Source organism: Borostomias antarcticus (assembly GCF_949987555.1).
Source record: "Borostomias antarcticus genome assembly, chromosome: 17".
Taxonomy (NCBI): domain Eukaryota; kingdom Metazoa; phylum Chordata; class Actinopteri; order Stomiiformes; family Stomiidae; genus Borostomias; species Borostomias antarcticus.
In genome coordinates, this window is record NC_140250.1 from 4,634,234 (window position 1) to 4,653,016 (window position 18,783).

The 18,783-nt window shown below is 44.2% G+C and overlaps 1 protein-coding gene across 1 annotated transcript in view; it reads right to left on the bottom strand.

Annotated features, from left to right (window-relative positions):
• Positions 1 to 1,440: 1,440 nt before the first annotated feature.
• The window catches only part of dennd4c (DENN/MADD domain containing 4C), a 42,195-nt gene continuing 24,852 nt past the window's right edge, over positions 1,441 to 18,783 (bottom strand). The window contains exons 15-32 of the mRNA XM_084452141.1: positions 18,581 to 18,711; positions 17,854 to 17,986; positions 17,213 to 17,419; positions 15,901 to 16,029; positions 14,704 to 14,848; positions 14,210 to 14,335; positions 12,762 to 13,855; positions 12,449 to 12,644; positions 12,054 to 12,160; positions 11,433 to 11,608; positions 10,013 to 10,195; positions 9,374 to 9,551; positions 8,717 to 8,827; positions 8,227 to 8,364; positions 7,846 to 7,963; positions 7,142 to 7,295; positions 6,530 to 6,594; positions 1,441 to 4,059 (exon numbers count right to left, since the gene is read on the bottom strand). Of these exons, the coding sequence (XP_084308267.1) occupies positions 3,923 to 4,059; positions 6,530 to 6,594; positions 7,142 to 7,295; positions 7,846 to 7,963; positions 8,227 to 8,364; positions 8,717 to 8,827; positions 9,374 to 9,551; positions 10,013 to 10,195; positions 11,433 to 11,608; positions 12,054 to 12,160; positions 12,449 to 12,644; positions 12,762 to 13,855; positions 14,210 to 14,335; positions 14,704 to 14,848; positions 15,901 to 16,029; positions 17,213 to 17,419; positions 17,854 to 17,986; positions 18,581 to 18,711 (3,528 nt within the window). The 3' untranslated portion in view covers positions 1,441 to 3,922. The remainder of the gene's footprint in view (positions 4,060 to 6,529; positions 6,595 to 7,141; positions 7,296 to 7,845; positions 7,964 to 8,226; positions 8,365 to 8,716; positions 8,828 to 9,373; positions 9,552 to 10,012; positions 10,196 to 11,432; positions 11,609 to 12,053; positions 12,161 to 12,448; positions 12,645 to 12,761; positions 13,856 to 14,209; positions 14,336 to 14,703; positions 14,849 to 15,900; positions 16,030 to 17,212; positions 17,420 to 17,853; positions 17,987 to 18,580; positions 18,712 to 18,783) is intronic.

Genomic DNA, 18,783 nt, shown 5'->3' on the forward strand with positions numbered 1-18,783 from the left:
TGGAGTTGACTAGATGGATGCGGTGTAAAAATGCATTTTATTAGGGTGGACAACATAACTTTATTACCCCACCTGAAACCTAAAAGTGACAGCTGTTAATGATTGTAGATATATCCATAGCATTACTGTATCTGGATGCAAACAAATGTTATCAGTGTAGTTTGCTTACACCCTGTTTATGCCGTGACACATAGTTGTAACTATTGTTATTATTTCCATGTTATCTTTAGATGAGCACTAAATCTAAGGCCACGGGAGACAGGGAGTGGATGAAGAGGCCGAGGGCCTGGAGGAAGCAATAGACCAGCCCAGCATGGCCCCCCTGGACCAGGTGTGCATGGAGCACATCTGGAGTGTGCAGAAATGCCACACCATGCAGGACGTGCAGCTGTACACTGAGATAGGCACTACCAGCAAGAGGGTCGTCATCCTGACCAGGTACCGCTGTGCCAGAGGCTGCCAGCTGAACAGGTTCATTCCAGGTTGGTGTATGATATTTTAAATATATTTTAAATAATTGTTAAGTTTTTTTAATTAAAGCATTATTCAGATTAAAAATACGACTTTTTGCAAAATTTGGACTACCAAAAATGATGGTACTCTTCTACACCTCCATTATCGAGGCCATCCGCACCTCCTCCATCACCATCTGGTACTCCGCCGCTACAGCCAAGGACAGGGCCAGACTGCAGCGCATCATCCGATCCGGTGAGGTGATCGGCTGCAACCTGCCCTCCCTCCTGGTCCTGCACAACTCCAGGACCCTGAAGCGGGCCAGGAAGATTGCGGCTGACCCCTCCCACCTCAGCCATAATCTCTTCGTGCCACTCCTCTCAGGCAGGAGGCTGCGGTCCATCAGGACCACGCCTGCACACCAGAGGCGGCTTCTTCCCCACGGCCATCAGCCTCTTCAACCAGGCTTGTGTCCCCTTCTGATTTCCCCCCGTGCCCCTATCCCGCCACTGTTGAGACACCGTTGAGACACTTGCACATGACCACTGAATGTACAGTATAGGATGCACCTCACTCTGCATACTTACACCGACAGCCCTACTTTTTGTATATTGCTTTGTCTTAGCTTATCCTGTTGGACTAGAATGCTCACTTTTTATCTTCATCAGATTTGCTCAGGTATGAACCAGGTGTGTCCTATATCGTCAAAAAATCGGAATGTAATTCACCTATACAAATACTGAAATATTTTTTTAAAAAATATGAGAAGATTCAGAGAAAAAGATGGACAGAAAGAAAAACAACAGATCAAAAAGAAAGATGAATGGAGTGAAGGAGAGAAGAAGTTGAGTAATCATGCACAATTAATAAACATCATTTGAGATGCATTAATTAAAAAAATAATAGTACTGTTATATTGCACAGTGTTGCCATAAAATGACATTCCAAAAATACAAAATATTGTTTTTAATCAGGTCACATGTCATTTATTGCAGCAAAATCATGTAGACATTCACATCCATTCCACAGGACGGTAAAGGATTGATGAAACCATTTGTAAAAAACAGTATGTTCTGTATTATCTGCTGTTTCATACACTTCTAGGGAGGGAGGAAGTACTCAAATGTACTTACATTCATATGTGGGGAGTTAGAAGCATAGATAAGTTAGTCCTAAAACTTCTGCCAATCCGAGCTGGATTCATACTTAGTCAGGAATCCAAATGTTAACAAGGCATACAGTAACATATGTTGTTCCCCCCCTTTTCTATTTTGGAGAAAACCTGTGGATCTGTACTGCATTGATATACTATACAGTATTTGGACAAATAACCCACAAAGATGAGCAGAGCAGAGAATCATTATAGGCTTGAGTGTAACTAGTGCAATTTAAGAATCTGGAGCGTAGGTCAGTCTCATGTGTATTTCCCCTGAACCTTGTTAAATGCAGGCTGATGCCACACTTGTCAGTTTCTATGTAGTTTGGTACTTTCTGGAATGTCATGCAGGCATATTTTCTCCCGTTCAACTGAACTGGTTTTAGCAAGCCGGTATGTGCCATGTTACTGTCATCTGTTCAGATCAGAATTTACATTATAATATAAACCTTAAAAATGACTTGCCAAGGGTGGACAGTAGCATATATATTAAAAGAAGTTAAAGACTGTGCACCCAAATAACAATCCCATCTGATTTAAAAATTGGTTCAATTCACATCATTTCAATTTTTAGGATTTTGAAACACTTTGGAGACAGTTGTATACAAGAAAACATAACAAAACCTTAAGGTGACATTCATTACTATGCAACTAGACAGTAATACCTGTAGTAACAACATTGGAGTTACATAGGAGTAAGTTGATATTCATTTTGATCTCATCTGGATAATCCCCAATATCTTGGTCAACTTATGTAATATTTTATCAGTGTAATTACATACAGTAGCAGTTCATATGTAAATACACAATGTTGTTACCATGTACTTGCATAGTAATGTCAATTTAGGTATAAAGCTGATACACTTGGTATTTATAAAAACATTGTTGTTTTTTTGTCTCACCTTCAGATGTACATCATTGGGACATTAAGTGATAAAGTGTCACCCTGCCATTCCATTAGCATCAGCAGAACTGCAAGAGGCCACTGGAAGTTTCTTGGTCACTAAAACACAACTGACTGGATGAAGAGGTTAATGCAGGTGGGAATTCAGATAGGGTTGTCAGTTGGGTGAACTTTACCACGTATCCAAGGGAGCTTTATTTTTGTTAGAACTATTGTAGTCTATGTAGTCTATTAAGGTATAATCCAAGCAAGTGTGTGATCATATTTTTAATCACGTATACTGAACAAGTAATAAAAATAAGTGTGATTAAAAACAAATGGGACTGATCTATTGACTACTGTACCTCGGCACTGCAGTAAAGTGAAATTTCCCATCGCTATTTTCCCTGCTAGAGCAGCCCTCTCTGGAGATGGAGGGAGAATAGAAGAGCTGCTTTTCAGTAGTTTAGCATGCCATTTCCACAGCTTCATCTGACATTTGCGCCAAAGTGTCAACTTTAACTTCTACAGGATTATGCATGACGTCATTTCTGTTGGGTTTTCTAAGGTGAAAGAACTTCACTTGATAATATTAGTTTTTGCTCTAAGACTTGAGTGCAGGTATTCTGGAATGTTGTGGAGCTGATCTGATTGTCCATGGCCTCAGTCATCTCCCGTCTAAGTCAGCAGCCAACAATTATTTACACACAAACAGAAAAACTCTCCAAAATGTCATTAAGACAAATGCACACAATGACATGAAATCCATTCTTAAGAGTGTAGAAATAATTTCTGTAGAAGGCATCAAGTTCTCTTACTTTGAAAAAGGCAACCCAGTTCAAATTTTCCCCTTGTAGAAAAACACATACAAAAAGATTATAAGAATGGACAGGAGCTAAGTGCATGTACAAATGGTGAGGATCAGTATCCGGCCCATGGTCATTCACTTCCTGGGTCTAGGGGGGGATTGTAAGAACAGATTAAGCATTTGGACAGAAGTGGAACAGGGCCACTCAGAACAGGGCAGTCGCTGACACCCACATGTGCGCACACACACACACACAGACTATCAGCACACTGTTCATTCAATACACTATGCTCTATCATCAAAGGGTCCATCGTCTCAAGACAAACTAGGCTACCTAAACAGTTGGAACTTAAACAAGCACTTACAGGCAGCCTCAAGAAAGATGATAGCAATGTGAGCCAAAATGCTTTTCGGGACAGGGAAAAATGTACCATCTTTGGGCAATATAAAGGTGTAGAAATTATCTGTACAAAACGCGAGAATTCTCCCTTAGATCCTGACCCACCACCAATCTCAACAATGTAGTTTCCTTGCTTCCTTCATCTTCCTCATGCAGCTCTCCCAATGTCTTGAGAGTGAGGGCCACAGGTGCACATCTCTGTTTTTGAAGCTGAGGGCGCTGTTAGATGACTGGAGCTCCAAAGCACTTAAGACACCACTGTACGTTGTTGCTTGGCGGGCGGTCGATGCGATGCAGCACCTTGAGCTGGTCTGGGCTGAGCTCCTCATAGGCCAGACGGTACTCCCTGTCAAAGGCCTCTGCAGAGTCACAAGGGTAGAGAAGATTTGACAAAATGGGTGATTCTGAAGGGCTAAGCTATAATTATAGAAAATGCAAGTACAAGCACTATATATCAATTGCCCATAGCTGTGCTCTTGAGCAAGGCACTTAGCTGCAACACTACTGTAGCTCATAATTTTAAATTGCTTTGGATAAAAGTGTCTTCCAAATGACAATATTGTGAATACTGCAATGTTTCAGCTGATAAGGTTTTGCCGCCACACCATACATTTGATTTAAAAAATAATACAAATTAGGCTACATACTGTATATTAAAGTCTTAAATTAAAAATCGTAAACTTTCTAAATATTTCTGCCTAAATGCCAGGCGCGCAGATTGGCTGGGGCAAGGGGGGGCACTGCCCCCCCTGGTGGCCAGATGCGCAAACTGTCACTGAACGGCTCCTGCTTGCGTGAGAATTGATTGTGCTGATTCCTCATCCAGTTATGGGTGGATGGAAAACTTTCAACTGAATGTTCACATTGTTCTGATAATTTCGGCTATAGCAACATAAGAGTGGCAGCTCTGACAGCCCAAACATGAGCTAATCCCATAGCTGTAGGCCTACCATTGCTAGCCATGAACGAACTGTTGGATACTGCATATCTGTGCAACGTATCCATTGTCCAGTTGTCAAATCGATTATGTACGCACTATTATTCTTTTGGTGATTATTCTTTGATATAAATGCAGATAGGCTACATGTGAAGAGGCAATTGCTGGATTCTAATACGCTGTTTATAATGACACATCCCGACATTGAAGCATGAAAGGCGTAGCATACATTCCGTTTTAGTTTTTGGAAGAATTTATTGGAAAATATTGTTTGAAGTAGGCCTAGGCTATATTGAAACGAATTCCAAATTTTTGTGCTAATGGACGCGCAGCGGAGGCGCAGTTGAACGAAACTTGGATATTGGAAATAATAAGCACTATGTTTTTAAATGTTGTGGGTCAATCATGCAGCTGTAACAGAATATGCGCATTCCAATGTCCGTGCAGGGCTCGTATTTATACCACTATAATCCCTATTTGATGGGGGAGGGGGGGGGGGGCTGGGACTGACTGCCCCCCCTGATCAAAAAGTCAAACTGCGCGTATGCTAAATGCGCTTTCAAAACCATGACAGTAAACTCTTTTCAGGCAAGTGCCTCATGCAGTTGTCTGATCGGACAAGTAAAAAATATAGCTGAAGTGTGCTAAATATGTAACAATAATGTTATCTAAAAAATACAGTGAAGAAACACGACGTGGAGCTACACATGCACCCAGTAGCCTAGCCTATGTTTGAGCTGAAGCGGAGCCCTGATCTACGTAGCTTACGAGCTGCTGTCTGTCAGTCAGCAAGCATTGTCAAGGAGACCGCCCACACCACAGAGGCGCTGGACTGGCTGGCTGGCTGGCTGGCTGGCTGACTGACTGACTGACTGACTGACTGAGCGAGCCACCGTCTTTTTGGCTGGCTGAACCGAAAGTTTAACAACGGCGACTGTGGCTCAGTTGGTAGAGTGGGTCGTTCAATGATCGAAGGGTCAGCGGTTCGAATCCCAACTCCGACTGTCCACATGTCGAAGTGTCCTTGAGCAAGACACCTAACCCCAAAATTGCTCCCAATGAGCAGGTTAGCACCTTGCATGGCAGCTGCCGCCATTGGTGTGTGAATGTGTGTCTAAATGGGTGAATGAGGCCATTGTAAAGCGCTTTGAGTGCTGCTAAGGTGGAAAAGCGCTATATAAGTGCCGTCCATTTACCATTTAAAAAGTGCCAGTCACAGCAACAGCAAATGCAACTTAATATCAGTTAAGCATAGCCTAATTATTTATGTAAGGTGTGTAAAAAAGGCAGTGATTGGGGTAGGAGAAGACAGGACCAGCACAGAGTGGAGGGACAGGTGAGAGGATAGAGGTTGTTGAGAGGAGAGCAGGAGAAGAGAGAGGAGAAGGAAGGGGACAGGAGAGAGTGAAGATGAGAGATTAGAAAGACAGTCTGATGAATTAGACTGTATGAGCATGCAGTTAAGCATTAATGGGCATCAAACATTCTTTCCTATTAAATAAACATTCTATCTATTATTCTCACCCCATAACTCAAAATTAAAGAAAGCATATTTCATGTAAACATGCTGTTTCAGTATACTTTTCCATATACGTTTCACCATTTTGTTATTTTCAGTCTTTAAAAGTCACCAGAATACAGGAAACTAAACTTTTTTTTGGCCTAGGCCCCTTAGTTCCAGTGAAGGGAAATGTTAATGCTTCAGACATTTTGGACAATTATATGCATCCAACTTTGTGGAAACAGTTTGGGGAAGGTCATTTTCTGTTCCAGCACGACTGTGCCCCAGTGCACAAAGCAAGGTCCGCGAAGGCATGGTTGGGTGAGGCCGGTGTGGAAGAACTTGACTGGCCTGCTCAGAGCACTGAGTGGCTGTTCTACTATTCACTTACCCACGTCAATGTTCTCCCGTCCCAGTGCCACCAGCGCAAGGAACAGGATCTCTCTGTAGATACTCCTAAAAGAAAGAGAGACAGAGAGAGGAAATAACAGTAGATATTAATATTAATAACAGCCATCCCAGCATGAGTTCTTTTACCAGGTGATCTCAATACTCAGCTGTTCCACAATTGTATTGTTACAGTATACCAAATGTGTATGCAAATGTGCATCTATGAAATGACATGGTATTACAGGTTAGCTGAATTAATTCAGCTCTGGATGCCATCGTTGTTATGCTTGTTTTCTGGGTGCCTTCATTGTTATGTGCGAGTGTCTGAATGTCCTTCTACAAATAAATTGATTGCCAGAATACAACATGAAGAATTTCAAGTGAGTAAAACCAGATATACAACTGCTATATGGTAAAACATTACTGAGATGCTACTGTATACCAGACGCAATTGCTAAGTTATCAATGGACATTCTTTAGCTAATGTTCCAGTCAAGTGTATGATGATTCACAACAGGACCTGATCACACATGATCATACGCGTCAAATGGTTGAAACACAGGTCAAAAACTGTGAAATGGAAGAAGCCAAAGGGTCTCTGGAAAGGACTGACCTCTGGCGCTTGACCTCTGGGTGACGCTTGACCTCCCGGATGAGCAGGTTGATGGGGCCGTAGACGTCGTTGGTCTGAATGCTCCTTACGATGCTGTTTAGCAGGGTGCGTGACTCCTGGTGGTCTGTAGGGGCCAATGTCCCCTTCTTCTCCACTGTGAAAGAACAACTGGGAAGGTCAGCGTTCACTTTTCAAATTGTAATGGTAAACTACCCGGAGTTTTATTTCCTCTTTAAAGTTGCAGCATCTAGGATTTTAAGATTTAAACATTGTAAAATTGCTATATTACTATAATACGTCATTGAGTGCAGCTGTTTCCAAGCCTTGCCGTAGCACGGGCAAAGTTTTAAATGTGCGACGACATCTGTATGCTAGTGCTGTCATTAGAACAGCGAAAAAATGCTAAAAGTGTCTTTTGCTGCATGGGCGAATATTTGTTTTTAGAAATCTGTGCATTGATTCATAACCGTAAAATATATAATGGAGATTCTTATATGTATCCATTTGTGTAAACTACATTGGATCTTACCACTTATCACTAAGTCGACCACCATTGATAAACATAGAACTCTGAAATGCTTCACAAAATAATTACTAAAAATAAACACTTCCCTTGTACATGCATGTAAGAGTGCAACATCAACTCATTAGTGTGTGTGTGTGTGTGTGTGTGTGTGTGTGTGTGTGTGTGTGTGTGCACTCACACAGGGTTCTCCAGAGTTGGTAGAGTGGTTCACCAGGCTCCTGATGGAGGTTGATATTGTCCCAAAGCAGCTGAACATACACCAGCTTACTGTCCTGAGAGAGGGATGTCTGTGGGAGCTGCAGAGAGAGAGACAGAGACACACACACACACACACACACACACACACACACACACACACACACACACACACAATAAACCTATGGACTGATTGATATTGAACAATGTTATATACAGTATATATAATAGTACATTGTGTGTTATAAAGAGACAAAGGGAGGCTGTGATCTGTTGAGGATGTAATGTTGAGAGAGAGAGAGAGAGAGAGAGAGAGCGCGAGAGAGAGAGAGAGAGAGCGAGAGCGAGAGAGGGAGATTCTAACCTTGACTCCGTTGTTGCAGTGTTCAGAGGTGAGTATAAGGCCACCGAGGTTGCTGGGCAGATCCAAACGGCGGAAATACCACACCAGATTCCAGAAGATGATAGGGTGCTGGCTCAGGAACTTGTGTGTGTAGATCACCTGATTGGGAACAATTCAATTCAGGAAGTCATATCACATGTGAGTATGGCTCACAAAAAGTTTCAACCCATAGAAATATAAAGACCATTGGAAATCTTGAAGTTATTATGAATGCTATCCGTTCTTTTACCAGACTATAGTATAATTCATTCACTACTAACTTTGTGATGAATATTTCACATTCATTAGGTTGCACACACACACACACACACACACACACACACACACACACATACACATACATATATATAACATCGGTAATAAAGGGAAAATAAAGTGTGTGTGTGTGAGTAGTGTGTGTGAGCATGTGTGCGTGTGTGTGTGGAAAAGCATGTGAGAGAGCGTCTGCTACCTGGTCTCCCTCGTTCTCCAGCAGGGTCTCCAGCTCCTTCCGCAGCACCAGGGGGCTGAGGTACGGCACAGACACCGGCTTGGGATTGGGCCTCCTCTGACCCAGGCCCGCCTGGGACACACAGGCGCAGGCTCATTTCTGAACCAAAACACATCTCTCCCTCCCACTCCGGACCATCATCCATATAACCACTCGGAATATTGATATTGAGCAATATCACACAAGAGGGAGTGCTGTTATATTGAATATCAGCACAGCTGTGATACGGTCGTACCGCAGGCCGAGTGCCAAAGATCAATCCAATTGAACACTGTAGTTGAACTCAAAAAAACAGTCCACACTCCACAGATGTCAACCCAAGAATTTGAAGGAACTAAAACAATTATCCATGAGAAATGATTGAGGATCCCCCCCCCCCCCCCCCCCAAGAAGTTCCATAGACTCGTACGACACTACAGAAGGTAGCTTCTAACTTAAGATATGTTACAATGGCCAAGGGAGGAACCACAAAGTACTGATAACGGGGGTGAATATTTGTGATTCTTCATTTTTCTGGAAAAATTAAAATTGTGAACCGTCCGATTGTGGTTCGTGTCATTTGGTTATAACATGAATCCTACTGAAACTGGGGTTATGGGGGACGTGCAATAAACACACCTCATGCAGGCTGCAGGGTAGACTGCTGGTGGACACACCGTGCCCAGGCCTGCCAGCTGGGTCTAAGCTCTGGAGGGGTCCACCAACACTATTACTGCGTGTCAGTGAAGTCTCACGCTTTCCTGCCTGGATCTCCAGCAGGCCCAGTGGGTCCGACTGTACTGGCTCTGGTACCAGACTAGGAAAAAGAAGAGGCAAAAGCAAAGATGGAGAACATTCGTATAACAAAGTCTGTTTCTTAACTTGTTCCATTGCGACTGCAGAGGAAAAATCATATCAACTTCTTAACATCACTTTAACCCCTCAGTAAATAAGCAAGCAATGCTTTCAAGTATGAATTCACTGTGGGCTAATTTAAGGGCTGCCACTTGCCTGTGCTGGATGAAATAAGATACTGTAGGTGAAGTAAAAACAGAAAATATGTTTTAAAATTAATTTACTACCATGGATGTTAGTAAGAGGTGAGGGGATAGTGAGAGCTGCAACTACTACATTAAGCCCCTGTTTTTAGGACATGTTTCAAGATCGTTCACTTGTTTCTACTGATATTACATTTTCTCCTCATTTCGATATTTTCAGCTAGCAGCTGATTCTTGCAAATGCCACGGAACATCTTTTGAGAGGACGTTTTGGGAGTACCTCTTATGTGTGAGGGGCTGGCTCTCTGGCTTCTCCTCAGATGTCTCCGTGATGCTGATGAGGTCAGGTGCGTCCCCCGTGTCCCCCGTGTCCTCCACCTTGTCCTCTGTGGAGCCCGGGGCTGTAGGGTGGGTGCTGGTGCTGTGGATGCTGTCTCCTGATGCACTGGGCTTCAGATAGAACCTGAGGGGGGGTTGGGCGGGTCATTGAACGACGGTTAAGCACGTGCATATTATGGATCGAGATCACACTTTTGTTGGATACCACACCTATAATGTATGAATGTATGTATATATGAGTATTATTAGACATATTTATACAGACTGTATGTATGTATGTATGTATGTATGTATGTATGTATGTATGTATGTATGTATGTATGTATGTATGTATGTATGTACGTACGTATATATGTATGCATGTGTGTGTGTATATATGTATTCTGTTTTACACATACTGTATGCATATATCCTGGTTCTCTCTCTCTATGTATATTCGCTACTTTGTTTATTCTGTATTCCAACCTATGCTGTACTTTTCCCTCTGCTGAAACGCCCACATTCCCCCCCCAAGAGGATTATCAAAGTTCACATCTATTTATACATAATTTACAAACGCTTCCACAATTAACTTTGCTAGATCTAGAGGAGCAGGCCTACTGATAGCAACATGAATCAGATGCAGTCATGCCGTTCCTGCATTTGTGAAATGTCCGACCGTCTGCAGCTAAATCAAAGGGTCTACAATGCGTTGTTCACAGCGCATGTCCGGCCTACTGAACATTGATTTCCGCAGTTCAACTGTGTTAAGTTTTGCAGAGCTGAATTACGTTTGCCCGTGATGGTCAACAGAACTCATTCTGCCTTTTTGAGAACCAATGTTTCTCAGGCCTAGTGGCCCATAGGGCAGGAGCCAATCTCCTGTTTCTGTAGCGTGAGGCAGCTTGATGTACAAGTACACCCCCTGGACATGACGCTAGTATGTCTATAAGAACAAGTGACAAATAAATTATAGTAATTTAAAGAAACAGCACTGTCAAGTCTGTGAATTGGTAACACTTTACAATAAGGGTACATTAATAAGCATTAGTTAATGCATTATTAAGCATTAAGTAACAGTAAACTAATGTCTCTATTAACCATTTACTAATGTTATTTATGTTAACTAAGGTTAACTCACCTAACCTTAACCCTAACCTTAACTAAGGTATTAATATAATATTAGTAATCTTAACCTAACCCTAAATAAGTATTAGTTAACAGTTAACTAATGTTTTAGTTAACAGTTAACTTATGTTTTTTGTGACCCTTATTGTAAAGTGTGACCTGTGAATTTAACTAGCTGCCAGTGCAATGAGGACAGTCACACAGAAAAGGACAGTCACACAGGAAAGGACAGTCACACAGAAAAGGACAGTCACCCGGTGGCGGTGCGCAGGTCCTGGAACTCGGTATGGAGCACAGGCAGGAAGGGGGTGTGACAGAAGGGACAGGTGGTGTTGAGGTTGGAGTCGTCGGCCGTCCAGCCGGCCATGATCTCCTCGTCGTACACCAGAGCCTCACAGGAGCGACACATGGAGCAGCTTGACATCAGCACCTACGACACACAGCCCCAGACACACACACCAGGAGCTCGGCTCAGTCACGGGGATTATACAGACAAACGTAAGAATGTGAAAACATTTTGATAAAAAATATGAATTATGTATTAACCACCAAACATGAAATAAATGGATATCAGATCCATTTGTATAATTTGGTATCAAATCAGAATCAAGTTTCGGTTTTCATGACATCCCTACATTACATTTGCATTACAGTCATTTAGCAGACACTTTTATCCAAAGCGACTTACAATAATGCATTTAACGTACAGTGCAGGTTCTGTAGTCAGTGTACTACTACTCGCCAGAACTCACAAGTGCATCTCCTTTCTAAACAAGTGACTACGAGCATAATCTAGTGCTAAAGCCAACGTGCAAGAATAGCGTGGTATAAAGTGTGTGTGTGTGTGTGTGTGTGTGTGTGTGTGTGCCACTCACCTCCAAGGCAATGTTCTGGTAGATGCTGGAGGTGGAGGCGTGGTGGGAGGAGCCCTGCTCTGACCTCTCAGAGTCTGGGCCTCTGTGGGGTCTCCCTGGAGTCAGATCTGTGAACACACAGAAACGTACATACACACTACACAGTCATCATTCTGGCATATAACACAATTACATGATTATAAAAGAGGAATCAGTCTTGAGGTCTCTTTTGGTCCATGATCAATTTGTTTGGTGCAACGCTAAGAGATCACTAATGTGCTCACATTTGCATGGATAATGAAGTGTGTATGAGATCATCTTTTCTTTTCTAGCGAACCTGTTGTTTATGTGTTTGCCTCTGCATACTGCATACATGTCTGTTACAGTCGAGGATTGAGTGTTTTTCGTGGACCTACATGTTGTTGGGTGTGCCCCTCTCCCTGTGTCGCTGCTCCCGCTGCTGCTACCCAGGCTGGTTCTGCTCTGGGTGAGGCCGTTGGACACCAGGCCCGGGATGTGCCCTCTATGGGTGGGGCTGTCCCCGCCGCCCCCAGACAGTAGCTGCTCGTCCAGCGTTACTGGGAAGCTCCCCCCACCCTGGGATGGCTCGTCCTAGGGAAGGAATTGAGTTGTTATTGACATGGAGGAATTTTACACCACAATTGTGTGGTCGTTACTCCACTCCAGACATATTATGTTTTGCTAATATTTGCGAAGGTGCAAACTCACCTCATCGTCAGAGTAGGCGTAGGCCGAGGACACCGCTCCCCACATTTTGCTGGCCACGTTGGCCGCCTGCTTCATCCCCGACTTTAGTACGTCCATCTTAGGTCCAGAGAGCAGGGCTTCCATCTTGATGCCAGAGATGGAGTTGATTACGGAGCCCAAAGAGCCACTCTGGGATGACTTAACCAGAGCGGTCAGAGACGATGACCTATGACCCGGGCTGGCCGCCAGGTGCTTGGTCTTCACGGCGAACGTCTTGGAGCGCGTGACGGTAACCGGGCTGCCTTTGGTTGCGTCTTCAGACGAACCCGGCGGGGATTTTATGGGGGCCACGGGGAGGCTGGACCTCCGCTCGAGAGGCTGCTTGGCCGGAGGAGCGTCGGTGGAGTCATCCTGGCTCTGGTGGAGCTCCATGCTGGACGATTTTGCGCCCAAAGGGCTCTGCAGGCTCATGTACATCTCGATCTCCTCTGCCAGGTTGCGGGACACGACAATGGGCAGTGAGTGCAGCGGCTCCTGGCTGGTCACAGAGGAAGACTCATCGCTCTCCGAGACCAGGATGGAAAGGGGGTCCGCGCCCACCTTGACGTCCTCTCTCTCCAGGGTGCCCCCCCTCGCCTCTGCCTCTTCCTCCTCTCCCTTCTCTTGCAGTCTCGTCTCACTCTTCCCTTCCGTTCCAGCCCTCTCCTCTTTTTCAAGCGCCTCCCCTTCTAAAGTGGGCGTGTCCATCGCCGGATCCTCCTCCTCTGATAGTTTCCCTAGAATTAAACCGCCACCGTCCTCGGACTCTTCCTCGAAGTCTTGAAAAAGGGCTCTGGCCGTTCCGGAAAGCGGGCCGGCGCCCGCCGACAGGGCGGCGGCCAGGATGCGAGCGTCGGCGCCCATGCGGCTGGCGATGTGGTCCACCCCCTTCTCCAGGAGCATGCCGGCCCGGCTCTCGGCGCTGAAGCTGCAGCTGCGGAGCTCGGAGAAGGACTTCTGGCGCTGCGTCTGCTGGGTCCCGGCCTCCCCCGTCTCGGCTGAGGAGACGGCGCCGTCCTCCTCGGGCAGGGCAACCTCTTCACTCTTACTGCGCAGAGTGAATAGCTTGCCTGAACCTGGTTTATGAAAAAAGAATAAATGAATACTTTATTTAGGTTTCTCTTTTGTAATTAGATTTTTTTTTCCATTTTCTTCGCCATTTTTACATTATAGAGTACTTTGTGTTTATCAGTGACAAAGACGCTAAATTCAATAAATTTTGATTCCATGTTGTAACACAATAAAATGTGAACAAGTCCAAGGGGTGGATACTTTTTAGAGACACTGTATATGTATGGTGCTTTCACACTGCATGTGAGCAGTTACAACTTGACAATATTGGGGGCCGGCATGTCAACAGGGTTAGGGGGCTCAGGATACCTTTGGGGTCAACAACATGGTCTCCAATTCTTACAAATTTCCTTCCCTACCGTTGTGCTGTGCTTTGGCTTTAGTGGTGTGGTCTGTGGTGAGGAGAGGAGTGGCTGATTGAGCAGAGTCGGGCAGGTCCTGATGCAGCTCGTCCTTGGAGCCGTAGCCTTGGTCCGATTGCCTACCTGTGAGACACAAACACATAGGCCACACACACGATGCAGGCGAACAGAACGGTCACTATGTATGTAAAATGCCCAAGTGAAGATATCGCTCCAGTGGAGTAACAGGACCTTCAAGAGTCAAGCATGACACAAGGTTGTGAAGGATATATACCGCCATTTTAAAATAAGGACAAAGATGCTTGCTTTCCATTAAAACCGGACCAGGCTCACGCTGTTGTGCCGAGTTTCTCAAACCGAACAAAATGACTTAAAGGTCTGTATGCGAGGCATGTACATAAGAAATAGTCATCTGGCCCATTCCTGTAAATTAGAATCAATCAAAAGAAAAAACTCCTCCCTGAGCACTGCATCAGTGGCAGTGTCCTTACCTGTCAAAATCATAGTGGGTCCTCTCGGGGTGGCCCTGTGGAGTGCCTGTTTAAACTGTGCCACGCCGCGCACCACGTTCCTGACTTTGGTCCACATGAAGAGGCCGCTGCGGTTGTGGCTCGGCCATGGGCTCTCCAGCACCGCCTGGTGGAGAGGGCACATACGGCTGTTGTAAAACGTTAGCTAGAGCTAGTTATCAATAGCTAAGTACAAACCAGCCAAGTTTAATCGGATTATCTCTAGCTAGCCAACTAGCACTAACAAGATAGGGCTGTCAACTTACACTGGTATTAAAAACAGAAGGTTTGATTCAGTTGAGCACTCAATAGGACAGCTAGCTATCTACAGTAGCTAATGATGCTGTTGGCTGCCAGTAAATAATGTAACTAGCTAGCTAACTGGTAAGCTGTGGGCTGTGGAGTTAGCTAGATTCCCCGAACTCTATAACCCAAGACAAACAGGCGTTATTTGGATAAACTGACCATGTATTGGGAATCTACATGGTTACTTTCTTGTCTGAAAAAATATGAAAACTTAATGAAATTACATATTAACAATCGTAGAGGCAATATTACAACAGTTGAGGGCAAAGCTCTACTGGCATCAAAACAGAAAGGAAGAAGTGAAGTAGTAGAGCCCGCCTTTTGCTTGATTTGATTGGCTGCCTGGCCCAAGAGTGACATTAATGCAGTGCGACTCCACGCCTTGCGCTAAAAGATTACGAATATTTAAACTTTTAATACGCGTTTAAAAACCACTAGAAAAATGCGTCACAAGAAAGGAGAGCACGCCAGGCGCGCCATACTATAGGAAAACAATGGTTTCACTGGGAACCTGTTTCTAGCAACACGTCTCGGTGTGATCGGCACCTACCACTGTACAACGACGATACACCACACCACTAAGTGTCTTTTGCTTTTATATAACTGTAAGAAAAACATGTCTGACCACTTTCAAAAATGTAACTTTCAACACATAATTTGGAAACGTGAATGGAAATATGGGGTTAGCTACCTTGTAGCTTAACTGGTCCCTTTGATTAAGCCTGATAAGACTGCAAAATCTATTTGCCTAGCAACAAACTTTGGTTTGCCTGAAGCCAGCGATATTGTTTGAAATATCTGGTGATATTATTAGTGTAATTGGGAGTACGTGACGCCAAGATGTGTGTGGTTAAGAAAGCAGTATTTTGTTACCTTGTTGTAATATCCATAGGTGATGGCGTTGGGCCGAACGCCTGCCCTCTTCATCTCCACCAGCACCCGCACCGCCAGGACCGGCAGCCCCCACAGCCCACACAGCTGCATGACCACGCGGTAGCACACCTGACCGCAAGGGAGCACAAACACGTTCAACAGACTTGCCGTGACGAGCCACTACTTACTTTTCAATACATTACATTTTAGACCAACCCAAAAATATCATGGACTCCAATCAAGTTGTAGAAATATCAAGGATGATGAATGGAAACAGGATGCACCTGAGCTCAATTTTGAGTGTCATAGCAAATGGAGTGAATACTTGTGTACGTGATATTTTCCTTTTTTATTTTTAATACATTTGTAAATATTACGAAAAAACTTTTTTCACTTTGTCATTATGGGGTATTGTATCTAGACTGATTCGAAAAATGCATTTAATCCATTTTGAAATGAGGCTGTACAATAAGGCTATACAAGAGTACTTTGCACTGTGTGTACATATTCTAGACTTAACAAATGCTGTATGTATGGACGTATTTATTCTTTGTTCTATTTTTGCTTCCGCATTCCCAAACTTTTGCTGTAATTTTTCTACTGCTGGAATACCAAATTTCCTCCTATGGGGATCATTAAAGTTTCTTTCTTTCTTTCTTTCTTTGACGACATGCATCATGGGTGTGGGACAACAGTTTCACTGTGCACTTGCTATTGCTTTACAGCTTTGCAATCATTTGTAGACCCTTTTCCCAGCGGCCATTTTGACATGTCATTGCAGAGTAAACACAGGTGCAATTTATAACATTAATTACGGCCCTGTTCCCTTTAGGATTTAGGTGGCCCTGATATGGTAGCCTGGCTTTGCCATCCTGATCACGTGAGCTCACATTCTGTTTCTTTCCGCAGATCAGTCTGGTCACACTCGAGCGAGTTCCATTTGACATTTGCTGGGCCAATCACTACCGTTTATCTAATATGGGGTGTATTTGATACAATGACTGTACCCATTTAATACGATGATACGACAACTAACCCACGTTTTGTTGCTCTGATTGGTTGTAGGTCTATCCAATTACGTCCAGAGGCATTTTGGTCTGTGACCTCTGATAACGCCCCTGGGAAATCAAAAATAAACTCTAGACCCTTCTCATTTTTGGGAACTGGGTCTGGCGAAGCCAGGCTACTGATAAGGTGCAGGCTGGCTCACTGGAATGACTGTGACACGTAAAGTACTTACAGTATGTACAATTGTACAGTAAGCGTGACTGTACATCCCAGTCATTGTCACACAAACTCACACACCCCATACCTCGTCCAGCACTTCCACCTCAGAGCTCCTCATCTTGAGCAGGACGCTGTAGGCCTGCTGCATCGCTCGCCCTTTAGATTTGGCCAGACGCACTCCGGCAGGCAGACAGATGAACCACAGACTGTAGCAGTGGCTGAAGAGACACTTGGCCCAGAGTGGAGGGTTGGAGTAGAACCGCTTGGCCATCTTGTATGCCAGCTTGATTTCCTGTGTAACAAACAGAGGCAATTCACAGGTAATGGAACTGATATATCTAATGGGACAGTTCACATAATAACCATTATTCATGAGGCACGGACTATGGAGGCCTATGAAGTTTAGAAACTATTGGGAGTGCAAACGGAAGTACAGTATCTGCTACCCTGGTTAGTCAACATTGATTTTTTTGTATAATCCCTAGGATTTAAAGCAGGACTACCTATTTTTATAATATTTATTTGCTTTATGGTGATTAATATGTACAAAACTGTGTACAAAGCAAAAATGGCAATGGGAAAATGAACAGTGGCCAGCACCCCCCAGTGGTGAACAAACGAATTGTCCCATCGTGGGGGACAATTACTGTAAAGCAGTCTGCACTTCAACCTAAGATAATAGTGAGTGTGTATGTATGGCCAAGTGTGTGTAGTGCTTGTTTGTACCTGTTTGGTCCTCTTGGCCAGAAGTGCAGGGCTGCTGGACTGATTAGCCCCTGGAGTCCTGCCGCTCAGTGCTGGCATGGGCTCGCTGGGCCGGTCGAACAGCTCCAATCTCAAACGTGGAAAACTCTTATAGCTGAGGGAGATTGAGTGAGTGACAGAAGGAAAGAGTGAATATATGCTCAATGTTCTGGGTATTCTGGAATAGCGATGGTACTGTAAACATGTCCTTAGTCTTTGGTGCCCCACACTCTCCTCTATAGGAGTCTGGGAAAACAGTGTGGCCTACAAGGACCTCTATAGGGAGTGATTCATGCTTCCATGTGACGTGTACTGTAGACTGCTAGATCTGATGGAAGTGGAAGAGAAGGTTTAAGAGTATGCTTCTTGTTCTTTTTGGGATAACTCTCACCACTGATCCCGGCCACATCGGAAAATGTTACAGAAGTTTGTTGACCCAGTTCCTTCAGTGGGGCCATAGTACTGATATTGCTACTGTAATAAGCGCTTAGCATTGTTACTGTATAACTGCTCCGTTCCAGTATCACGTGTGGGAAAGAAAGAAAAAAACACATCTCCATTTGAGGCCAAATCCCAATGCTAAACATTTCTCATTAAGTACATTTCATTTTATACCAGTTTTGCAGGGCTGTTTCTCAGACCTTCCTGTAGAAAATACGTATGAAATTAAGCCGAAGTAATTTAAGAGTAATTGGAGAAGAAGCCTCACATGAAGTGAGCGCCAGGATCGGGTCCATCTTCGGCTGAGGGTTCAGGGGGCATGACGAAGACTGTGTGTTCACTCTTCTGTGATTCGTCCAGCTCCATCAGTCTGATGTCCTCTGACAACTCGCCCTCAGCCTACAGAAAGGGAGGACCTGTCCTGAGTGTTGCACCTGACCACCATTTGCAATTGAGTTACACATGCAAATC